Genomic DNA, 11,654 nt, shown 5'->3' on the forward strand with positions numbered 1-11,654 from the left:
GATCGCTCTAAACTGAACCGTTCGTCCTGGCAAGAGTTGGGCAGGCAGTCCGCTAACCCCTTTGGTTCGCCTTAGGGGAAGGTGGGGCTGTCACAAACGTACTCTCACTAGTAAATGATTATAAATGGGCTAATTTGCCCTTACTAATTACATTAATTTTTTTGACTATTTTCCCCTTATTCATTATTCTAAATTTTATGACAAATTTACCCCTATTAATTAATTTACATTTTTACTAATTTGCCCCTACGTACATCATAATAAAAGGACTATATTGTCCTTACTAACCTTATTTTCTCAACCAAAATCTATATAAATACATGACCTTATCAATTGGGTTTTATGAATGAGCGATTCAATAAGTTCAAGATTGTCTAAAGAAAAATCTTCTATATTGGCTCATTTAAAACTCTTAAATGGGTTGAATTTTATTCAATTTAACGTGAATTTAGTCAAAACTCGGCCCATTATTTAATTGAATTTCAAATTTAGATTCAAAAACTAGATTAAAACCTATTTTTGAAGAGTCCAAATGGCCTAAGTTTGGGTGAATGCAAATTTTTATATGTCAAAACTTTTGATTCACTTTATAATTCTAAAGCTTCAAATTACTTTATATTTTAATAAAAGTTATAAATTATTAAATTACTTTATTAAAATGATCCTACAAATTAAGGGGTATTTTGATCGTTAAAATAGTAATTCTATCTCATTCAATCTCCAACTAAACACAAATAGAATTATTTTTCAATATATCCTATCCAACTTAGAACCAACCAAACATAAGATAATTTGGATTGTTAATTCAAGGATGACTCAATCCAACATTAATAATCCAAGAATGAGCCATCATATTTCATCCAACCCATGAACCAAACGAACTCGTGGGGGAGTAACTGCAATTGAGAATGAAATTAGGGAATTAGTGCATTTAACCCTAATGAAAGTTTTTTTTTTTCCCCTTTCAAAGAAAACCGACAACGCAAACTGGCTACCGGCTTGCTTGTAGTATACAAAGTTCATCATACTTTAGCTCAGAAGTACATTGCCCATTTCACCCAACAACGCGGACTCCTCTGCTACTCGCCGCGCACTCACCGGCGTCTTCCGCCACATCGAAGCATCAGTCGCCATTCACCTTCTCCTTCCTTGCTTTCAATCACCTTCTCCGTTCTTCCCTTGTCAACTACCTTCTCCTTTCTTCCACCCACTTGCTGTTGCTTTCTTTTGAGGGTTTTTAATGAGACTAGTTTGCCTAAAGATTGGTATGGAGATTAATTTCTTATTGTCCTTGGTTTATTTTCCTTTCATTAAGTTTGTCCATTTTATTTTATTTGTCACTGTTTTGGGATGTTTTTGGAGGATCTTCATTTTCTTTTCATAATTTTAGTAGAAAGGTTTTTTGATTTGGTCCAGAGTTGAAACGGGTTGACTCGGAGGATTTTCTTTTTTTTTTTTTAATTGCTGAACAGAAAGTTGAAGAAGTCTGCCTATTATAATAATTTTTTCTTGGAGAAAATTGCCAATTTCCCAATCTAATCGAAACTTCTGCTTCGTTTTGGTATAGGGCCTTGCTTAAGTAAAGGAGCATAAGGACTATTTTTCCTTTCCGGAATTGGATTCATTTTTTCGGTCTGTATCCGTGCACATTATTGTGCAGACTGTATGGCAGATAAGCAGCAGCAGGTGGTGGTTAAGAGAGCCAGGCACAAGTCATCTGTGAAGGACCCTGGAACACCTGGCGTTTTGAAATTGGTAATTTATCATTTATTTTCAATCAGTTAGAACTCATTTGGATAATTGCATATCTATTTGGTTGTTTTGTCTAATTATATGCCTTCTGACATTCTAGTAGTTATTTTCCATTTCTTTTTTTGGCTGTTTTGCAGACTAAAGATAGGTTTACTTTCATGCCAAATGATCCGAGTTCACCTGTGAAACATAATGTAGAGTTCAGAACAATTAAAGGTGCTGCTGTTCTGCTGATCCTTTCTTTTTTAAGGCGCTGAGTTGTCTTGATTAATGTCCTTAATTTTGTGGAATTGGACTACTATCAGATGGATCAGTCCCTGGATTGTCACTTCAGTATTTGGACCAATAAGTAGAAAGAAACTATTAATAAGCTGGTCATGAAATCTGTATGAGTCCCATTTCTACATGCCCATAATTTTTTTTTCCCGGATGTGATCTGTCTAGCAGTGTAGTATAGATTGATGGACATGTTGAAATTTTCAGGGCACAAATTCACCAAGGATGGAACTAAGCAAGCGCTCCTTAACCTTACTCAGGATCAGGTTCGATATGCTTTGACTAGGTCACTTTTACTGCACAGCTGTAACTCCTGTAAACTGTTGCATTTATTCCTTTCGAGCTAGACGTGACTGTATGAGCTTAACTCCACATTATGACAGGGTGGCAATTACATTTTTGAGTTTGAGAACTTCCCAGACCGCAATGTTTGCAAGGATTTTGTAGGTGGGATACAAGAGCTTAAATTACCCTATTATTATGTGCTTGACTTCAGTTGTACATATGATTGCCCTCTGGATCTGTGTTTAAGTGTGTATATATATCTTCGTGTATCAAATACGCACTGTAGATGCTTATAAGGTACACATGCATATATGAGTACAAACTTTTTTTTTCCCTTTTTTGTTTAGTTTTTAAGAAAAATCGGGCCATTGGTTAATAAGTAAAAATGAAATTCCCCTTCCTTTGTTTACCATCTAATTCGTACTTGTGCTCAGAACTAAAGTTTGAGAATTTTATTTTATTTTCAAACCATAATCACTATCGATATCTGCATCAAGTTACCGAAGTAGTCTGGTACTTGACAAATTTTGATTATTAAGTTGTTGTGAGCCTTTAGATTCATGCCAAACTTAGTTGAAACTTTGGAATACCTGTACTAATTGACAGCTTGGAAGTGAAAACCAGGACTTATCTGGTGACCTAGGTTCTTTGCCTCTATTTGTAACTAGCAATCAGAGCCTAGTAACTGACATCATGTTTCCAATTGATACCTTGATCCTACACAAGGATTGGCATGTGGCCTCTAGACCATTATATGAACTTTGGGAATAGTTGCTATCTGCTTCTGTCTTAATCTTCTTTTGGTGACTTTTAAAAGGAGATTCAATGTTATATGCACCATCTTGTAAAACGAATTCTTCATATGGCATGTATATATCTTCACTTGCTCATATAAAGTGCTATGGTCTATGTTGTTTGGTATAGAAAAGACTTACAGTTGAAAGAACTTGGTACACAACCAGGTAGTGAAATTACAGTTACTAATCAGTTATCCTGCACTCTTAACTTATCATGAAAATAATTATGGCTTTACTGTGCTGACCATTTGTGATGCTGACCATCTAGTCCTTAATATGTAAATGAGATTGCATTAGCCATTCTTCATATGATGTCTATGCATTTGTACTTGGAACTTTTCAATTTTTTTTAAAATCTAATTAATGTATTGTTTCTATGGAAATAATGCATATCTGAATGAAGAACAGCCTCAGCTATTGCACTATCCGGAGAAGCTGGGAGAACAGTTCCTGAAAAATCTGCTGTTCCGATTCAAGATGAGCAACTTAGTGCAGCTGAAATGGAGCGTCGTATTAAGCTACTGCAGGAGGATAGGTAGAAGTGCTCTACCCCTTTCCTTCCTATATCTGTGTAATGCTGCTGCATCCTTAATCTTATTAAGGAACATTTGTGTTTCATTAATATCTTAGGTGCATTGCTGCATTTTAGATTGATTATATAGAAATTCAGCATATACATTACACCTGGGAATTTTTTCTCTGACCAGAAAGGGGTGGGAAGAATACATAAACGGGCGCTAAGCTGTTCACTTTTGGCTGTTAAACTATTAACTTTTTCAAACCACCCACTCAACTTCTAAAGTAGTACACTTTTGGCTGCTCTGTCTAATTTCATACAGTTAATTTAAAGCAGATCATCTGATATGGTGTGTTGCTTGTTTGATGTCTTGACTGGCCAAAAGTGAACCGCTTTAGAACTTTGAATGCTGAATGTGGGATATGAAATCAAAATATCTTAGTGGCCAAAAGTGGGCTTGCTACAGAAGTGACAAAGTGGATAAATATTTGATAAATGGCTTCACTTAGATAAATAGCGGATATAATTAATCCACTCCAATTACAACGATTTCATTAATGGATCTAAATGGATGGAATTAAGTGGATAATGCCAAATCTTTATCCACTTAATTAACCATTTACTCCTAAAACCTAGTTCCTAGGATTTACAGTGGTCAAATTTTCTGTAGAAGTTCCTAGGATTTACAGTGGTCAAATTTTCCATAGAATGGTTGGCTACTACTGCATGTCTAATTCATTAATTTCCAAAAGGAAGTTTGAATTGAATCTGGCAATGTTGCCAAGCTCCGACTGTCTCATTTTGCTTCGATTTCTTTCTGAGATCCACTAATTACGAATAACTCTCTTTGAGAGGGCATATTGCTATCTTTGTATGTGACTGCATCTTTTTGCATGAAAGAAAGTGTGTGCCACTGTGTTTGCAGGTGAGGTGGGATCCTGTAATTGTTTTCATGCGTGTTTGAGTGTGTGAGTGTAGGTGTGTGTGTGTGGGGAGAGGACCTTTTTTTTTTTTTTTTTTTTTCATTTTTTGATGAATTTATATGGATGACATGTATAACCCATTTAAAGTTGTAACTTAACTAGGTTTAAATTGCCATCTGTTTAAAGTCATAGTTTCTCTCAGCCATCCAAATCCGTTTAAGATGGGTTTATGTGGATGGATGTGTGGATACAAATGCAAACTGCCACCTCTAGGATCGGGTATTCCCTCCTCAGCCCCCAAAAAAGAGTGTCTTTCTCCTTTAGAAGCTCCTGCTGTCCTTGGCATTCTGATGTCAAAAGTACGTTCTCCTGTCCCGGATAGTTAGCTGTGTGATTGAGGGATTACAACCACGGTAAAGTCTCTACAAAAGCTGGCAACAGTTGTACCCAGGTGGTCACCAAGTAACAGAAATAGTTTATATTTCCCAAAATTCAGTATTACAGGATACTGAATCTTGAGTTGGTTGGTGACATGTGACCACTTTAGAACTGCTATATTTGAAAAAACTCTCTTGCAGAAGCAGATAAGTATTGCGTTTGGCATCCTAACCTCAACATAGATAATCTTGAATTTTATCTGGTTGACTGAGTTTCAAATTGGTTTATCTATCTGGTTGACTGAGTCTGTATTGGTTTTAACTGATATTAAGATTGCTAGAATTGTCTTTCATTTGATTAGAAATGGCTCTGTATCACAAATACTTTTTTGGTTAACATAACTGAAAATTCACTGGCAGTGATTTACAGAAACTTCACAAGCAATTTGTGATTGGAGGTATCCTATCTGAAGCTGAATTCTGGGCAACGAGGAAGGTTAGTAACTGAAAAGAAAGTAAACAGATTTGATTGGTTGTTGCTTTTGGACATGTATATACTGTATTTTTATCTTTCTCTGGACAACATTCACAATAGTCACTTATAAGAGGATAAGTTTTTGATTTCATATATGGGAGCATCGCTGTGCGACACCATTGCATTTTATGTCCATGAGAAGGTATTCAAGAATTGGAAAGAGAAAAGTGTAAAGGAGCATAACTATGAAATGCATTTGCTAGTCAAAATTGTACAAGACAAAAAAAATTCAATGTGAAGGCTTGTCCAGACTCCAGATAGGATCTGCATATTTTAGAACCTTTGTCAGATTTTTATGACTACTTATTGGTGCAGTTTCTTGACTTGGAATTATATTTGAATTCCGAATTTTGTGACAGAACCTTTTAATTTACCGACAACATGCAGAAGTTGTTGGAGCAGAATTACAGCAGGAGGCCAAAGCAAAGAGTGGCATTAAAAAATGATATGTGGAGTACCAAACCTTTAGCTGATGGTCAGGTATATTGTTGATTTGCTTTTCTTTGCACATTGCACTTGCATGTATCCTTTTCTTTTGTTTGCGCTTGTTGCTTGATAAGTTTATTCAACAAACTTACTTGTATCCTAATGGAATGATTCTCTATAACAATTAACTTTTTTACACGTTGCTTTTCAAATTTTATATTTTTAACTGCTTTTGCTAGGAAGGTTTTTGGTTTTTGCATTTGTGTGTCAATATAAAGCTGATCCTTTCAACTTCTCGTTGGATTATTTTGGTATTGGATGTACTGCTCCTGGTAATTCCTGTTCTTTCTTTTGCAGTCCAACAGAGTTACATTTAACTTAACACCAGAGATTATCCTTCAGGTATTGTGATTTTCTTTCATTTAATCAATCCAGACACTCTATTCTGCTTTGGAAGTGAGTAACTTATTTCAATATGCAGTGCTCTGTAAAATTAAACTTTATTTGTTTCTATATTCATGAATAACAGTAGGATATTTTGTTTACCCAAATTATTATTGCTGTACTTTTATGTTTTTGCATTGCTCTACGCTTATGGATATTTCTGCTTCAATTTCCTGTTCCAAATTTTCCAGCATAGGGATGTACTTCTTTTCCTGTTCCCTCAAGTTGTATGTGTTGACCAACTTTTGTTGAATGCCTATAATTTGTTCAATGACTTGGACTTGAACCTAGATGCTCCTAATCTCTACTTATTCACAACAGGAGCTTCCATTGAACTTGTAATAATTGAAAACCTTGTCATTGAGACTGAAAAAATAAAGATGTTCATGAATTTATTTGAGTTCTAACCTATTTTATAAGTATTTATTTCAATAGTGATATGAAGTTTCATAGGTAGGGACAGTTTAAGAACATGAGCTGGGACAAATGGAAAGAGTCTGGTGACAGTAGTTCTTTTTATATCTAAAATCTGTTCTAAAAATTTCTTTGCAATCTTCAAGATTTTCTCCTCCCTTGGATCTAACTTAAGATCATCTTTAGATTTTTGCAGAGAAACCAGCTGTTCGCCAAGCATATCTCAATTTTGTGCCAAACAAGGTAGAGTTAAACTTGTTATTCTACCCGGGCTGATCTCTTCACCACAGACTTGACTTCTTTAAGCCTTTACTGATCTTTCCTTCAATGTTGCTGTGCTGTTTTTCATCATTAAATGTCTTCTTTGCCAGATGACTGAAAAAGAGTTTTGGACTAAATACTCGCGAGCGGAATACCTCCATAGTACAAAAAATGTCATTGCTGCAGCAGCAGAGGCTGCAGAAGATGAGGAACTTGCAGTATTTTTGAAGCAAGATGACATGTTAGTTAATGAAGCTCGGAAGAAGGTGTTCTATGTGAATGTCATTTTATGCTCAACTTTATCTCAGGAGTGACCTGCATTATGATGATTTGTTTTCTATGCTATGATATTTGCTTTTGGTTCTGTTCTCTCTTATGAATTTTTCTCTTAGAAGTACTCTCAAAACTTTGTGCTTGAATTGGTTTAAATTTGAATAGTTTATCCCTCTATCTGTCCTTTCAGATTAGGCAGGTGGATCCTACTTTGGACATGGAAGCTGATGAAGGAGATGATTACATGCATCTCCCGGTATGTGCATTGGCATTTATTTGTTATATTGGATACTCTAATACCTGCTTTATAAACTCTCTCAAGGTGTAGGCTGCTGATTGTTCTGCTTCTTGTCCATACTTCATTATTTGACTAAGAATGCAGAGTTCTGTTATTTTCCATGTTTGTCCATTTTGGGAGTGGCCAAGTGGCCAGTATCATTGCAAATGAGAACATGTTATTTCCTTATTTCTCCCATCCAGTATCCAAGTGGATGTAACAAAGTATGCTCAGAAAAATATGCTTTTTGTTACAACTTTAAGAGCTTCTCTTATTGGATTGGTTTTAGATTGAGGTATAAAGGGTGATATTGTTATTATGCAGACTCATGTAGTATTTTTTGCAAGATACAGGACCATGGGCTACCTCGCAATGACAACAAGGATGTTTTAGACTCGCAATATGAACCATACCGAAGATCTTTCTCACAACACCTTAACCAGCATGCAGCGGTCGTTCTTCAAGGAAGAGTTATAGGTAAAAAAAAATCCTTCATCAAAGTAAGAGAGAAAGTATGTAGAAGTGCTTTACAATGGGCAATTGTTTTTAAATACCCTACACATCTCTGGTTTAAAGAATCCAAACTGATTAGCATGTTTTCCTTTGTCTTCTGCAATTTTCTTTTCCTGATCATGCAACTGTGTAAGAGTGATTGATGGTGTGTAAATGTTTTATATGAAAAGATGGTTTATTTATTCCACCAGTGGATGCCATTCTGCAGTTGTTTTTGTCGGCTTTCTTTCATCCAGTGACTAAACTAACGGAAGGGCGCCCCCTGCTTGGTAGTATTGTCCATTGGGACTTATTTACTATGTTGTGTCATTAGGACATTGTCACCCAAGGCAAAGTTTTTGACAAGATGGATGTCCTGCTGAGTTCCCCATAAACATGTATTGCGGTCATAGATGATTGGAATTATTGAAAAGCAATCGATATCAATCAATGGTACCTGGATCTTTCTTTCTTTCCATTTGTTGCCAACTAGTATTCGCTGCTAATGAAAGTCTGTTTCCTTTTAATAACATTTGTTGAGGAATCTCTTATTTTTCACTTTATAACAAAAGGTTTTTGTGGGTCTTTCTGCTTGCGGTGGTAGATTTCTTGTTTGGGATGAGTGATATGTGACTATAGAATGCTTTTTCTTGTGTTTTGACTTTTGTTGACCAATTGGTGTAGATGTTGAGCTAGGAGATACAAGATCTGTAGCTGAAGCACTTGCAAGGACGAAACATGGTTAATACTCTTAGTATTGTTGGTTGTTTTTTATTTTTATTTTTGGGTTCTTTAAACTTTTATCTTGAATTAAAACTAAAGAACTTGTAGTTAAGAGTTCTTTGTACAATTTTTTTCCCCTTTAGCTGAGTTAGCTAAAGATGCATCTGATGTGTACTTGGACAAAGAGCGGTTAGAGAGGATTTCTCGAATGACCGAGATTGAGGATCTTCAGGCACCTCGTGACCCTGCAGTTGCACCACTTAGTATTAAGGTTAAATTTTTATTGTTTGAAAATCTTTTGATCTTCTAAATTATAGCTTCTCAAATTATTCTTTCTTCTTGACTCAGGATCCTCGTGACTACTTCGATTCTCAGCAAGCAAATGCTTTCAGCACTCTTGGTGATACTGTTTCTGGTGCAAAACAATTAAAATGTAGTGTGAGTACTCGTGAAGCATATTGTTCTTTGAAGGAGTGCATCTCTGAGATTAAATTTCAGGGTTTGACTGAGCCCACGATTAATTCAGAAGTTGCTTTTAAGGTGCTGTCATTTTCCTCACTTGTCGAAACATGTTGATTTGCACTTACGTTGACACAGGAATATAATTGCTTGGTGCTATTATATGTAGGTTTTGAATGGGTTGGCTCAGAATATTTCAAGTAACAAGTATCATCTTGGGAGGAATCCAAACGAGAGTGTTTTGGATAGTTTGCCAAAAATCACCAGAGAGGAACTATTACTTGTGAGTTGACACCAATAGCTGTAGTTGGGCTAATTGTGTTCATACTATTGTCTTATTCATGAGATAACTGATCAATAATCTGTTTGTTTCAGCACTGGTCATCCATCCAGGAGTTATTGAAGCACTTTTGGTCATCATATCCTATTACAACCAAGTATCTTTTAACTAAGGTAAGTCTAAAGAATTATATATGATGTGTCATAATAAAAATTCTGGAAACATCTATTTGAGGACATTCTTTCTAGAAATTGCTTGGTTATATGTCCCTTCAACAGTAATGAACTTGTTGGATGTGGCACATAATTTGCAATAGAGTTGTGTTGTCAGTCATGGATCATTTACTTATCAGCTTCTTCTAAAGATGACTTCTATTTGGATGATGTATTGTAGTTAAGCTTTTATGGTGCTTGTTCTTCTGTAGGCAACCAAATTGAAGGATGCTATGTCCCAGATATATCCTAAGCTACAGGTATTGTGATATTATGGATACAGGAGCTTTATGGATAAGGGAAGAGTAAAAGATGCTGATGCCCTCCCCTTTTGCTACTGCCAGCAGGCTCTTTCCTTCCCTGGGCAGCAGATTACTAGTCACTAAGTGTTAAGAACATCTTATTTCGTGATTCTTGCTGTTATATTTCTCCGAAAGCTTCAACTTTTGTGGTGGTAAAATGTTTAATGAAGAAACAAATAAAAAAGTTATCAAAAGATACGTCAATTTGTTTTGTATGAATGCTAAGATCATCAATTGCTATTTCTTGATAATTGTTTAGTTCAGGAGACCATTTTGAACTTTTTCCTCGTTCTTCTTAGTTTTTTGTCAGCTCAAGAGACTAAAAAGCCCACTATCTCTACCTCCTGATTTTCTCATGCCAAAAAGAAGATGAGCTAGTTATTATTCTAAACTAATGAAAGGTGGAAAAGGTGTCTGAAGCGCTAAAAAGGATGTGTTTGCCTAATTTATGTGTTTGTTTTTTTTTAAGTTTCGCACTAGGATCATGCATAATAACAAGCGTATACTGTTTATTATTGAAGAAAACCTTGAATATAATGTGAAATAGTTAGTGCAGTATAATTGTGTGTTCTCGTATCTTTCCGTAGCTGGCTTGGGTAGCAAAATTTTTTTCTGCCCATATAAAAGCTGCTTTACTTGCTTCTAAGTTGATTTTTCTTGCATATAACTTTGCAGGAGATCAAGGAATCTGTGCAGTCAGACTTGCGACATCAAGTTTCGCTTCTTGTGCAACCAATGCTTCAGGTTATCTTTTCAACTATTTCATGAAATGTGAACATTTGTGAAACACAAAAGAGAAGTTTATTAGTTGTTTTGGTTAGATATATTTCAGATAAGCTGAGTCCGTATACCCATTTTGTTACTGGGTATCTGGCATGAGCATATTCTTGACCGACCTCCTGTATGTTACTTCAATATGGAAGATGACTTCATTAATCCTATTGACAAAACATGGCAAATATCCAGACATTTTCTTGCCCTTTTTTTGCTTTGACAGAGCTGTGTATTCATGGACCAAGCCTTTTGCTGCAGGCCCTAGACGCAGCTTTTGCACATTATGATGCAGATGTACAGAACAGATCGGCAAGGAGTGGGGAGAGACCAAATGGTTTCTAAAGAATTTTTTGTTCACCGTGCTGAGATACCGTTATTTTGGAACAATTGTGGGCTACTGTGCAAATTTAAAAAATTTTGCTGATTTTCTCTTCGCCATTTTTTTACCCAATTTGATCTACATCGTGGATTGGTGAATTTCCATCATGGAGTATGATACCTTGTTGCTTACTGTAACAGGTAAAATGCAGTGTCTTTGTTCGCGGGAAAAGGGTTTGCCCTTTCTTTTTGGGGTAATGAACATGCATGACTTAATAGTATAGTAAGAGTTACAATCCTTGGGCCCTCCGAGGCTTGGTCTGGTGGCATGGGGCTGCTGAAGATGGGATGTTGTCTCTGGTTTTTGAGTCTCGCTGCCAGCAAGTTGTCTGGGAGGGCGGGAATTAGTCTGAGGGGTTCACCCCTTGCGAGAAATCCTAAAAAAAAAAAAAAGAGTTACAATCCTTGGAAAAACAATCTTGTTAAGTAATCTAAAAGGAGGAGAGCCAAACGCTCAAATTTGCAACATTGTTTCTC

General features: G+C 36.0%; 1 protein-coding gene across 4 annotated transcripts; it reads left to right on the forward strand.

Moving 5' to 3' along the window:
- Window positions 1-1,027: 1,027 nt before the first annotated feature.
- On the forward strand, window positions 1,028-11,349 carry LOC113727315 (general transcription and DNA repair factor IIH subunit TFB1-1-like). Of its 4 annotated transcripts, none has more exons than XM_072075942.1 (21): window positions 1,028-1,265; window positions 1,568-1,755; window positions 1,890-1,968; window positions 2,236-2,294; window positions 2,412-2,475; window positions 3,519-3,645; window positions 5,348-5,423; window positions 5,850-5,942; window positions 6,246-6,290; window positions 6,933-6,989; window positions 7,118-7,273; window positions 7,471-7,536; window positions 7,905-8,034; window positions 8,734-8,790; window positions 8,916-9,043; window positions 9,121-9,312; window positions 9,401-9,514; window positions 9,607-9,684; window positions 9,936-9,983; window positions 10,701-10,769; window positions 11,023-11,349. In XM_072075942.1, exons 2-21 carry the CDS (start codon window positions 1,666-1,668, stop codon window positions 11,062-11,064), a joined length of 1,770 nt encoding a protein of 589 aa, XP_071932043.1. In that variant the 5' UTR covers window positions 1,028-1,265; window positions 1,568-1,665; the 3' UTR covers window positions 11,065-11,349. The 4 variants fall into 4 exon arrangements, with proteins under 4 accessions (XP_071932043.1, XP_071932042.1, XP_027107205.2 ...); XM_072075941.1 differs by having other exon boundaries at window positions 11,058-11,349; XM_027251404.2 differs by having other exon boundaries at window positions 7,911-8,034; window positions 11,058-11,349.
- The last annotated feature ends 305 nt before the right edge of the window (window positions 11,350-11,654 follow it).

The sequence above is a fragment of the Coffea arabica genome, chromosome 2c (assembly GCF_036785885.1).
Source record: "Coffea arabica cultivar ET-39 chromosome 2c, Coffea Arabica ET-39 HiFi, whole genome shotgun sequence".
NCBI lineage: Eukaryota > Viridiplantae > Streptophyta > Magnoliopsida > Gentianales > Rubiaceae > Coffea > Coffea arabica.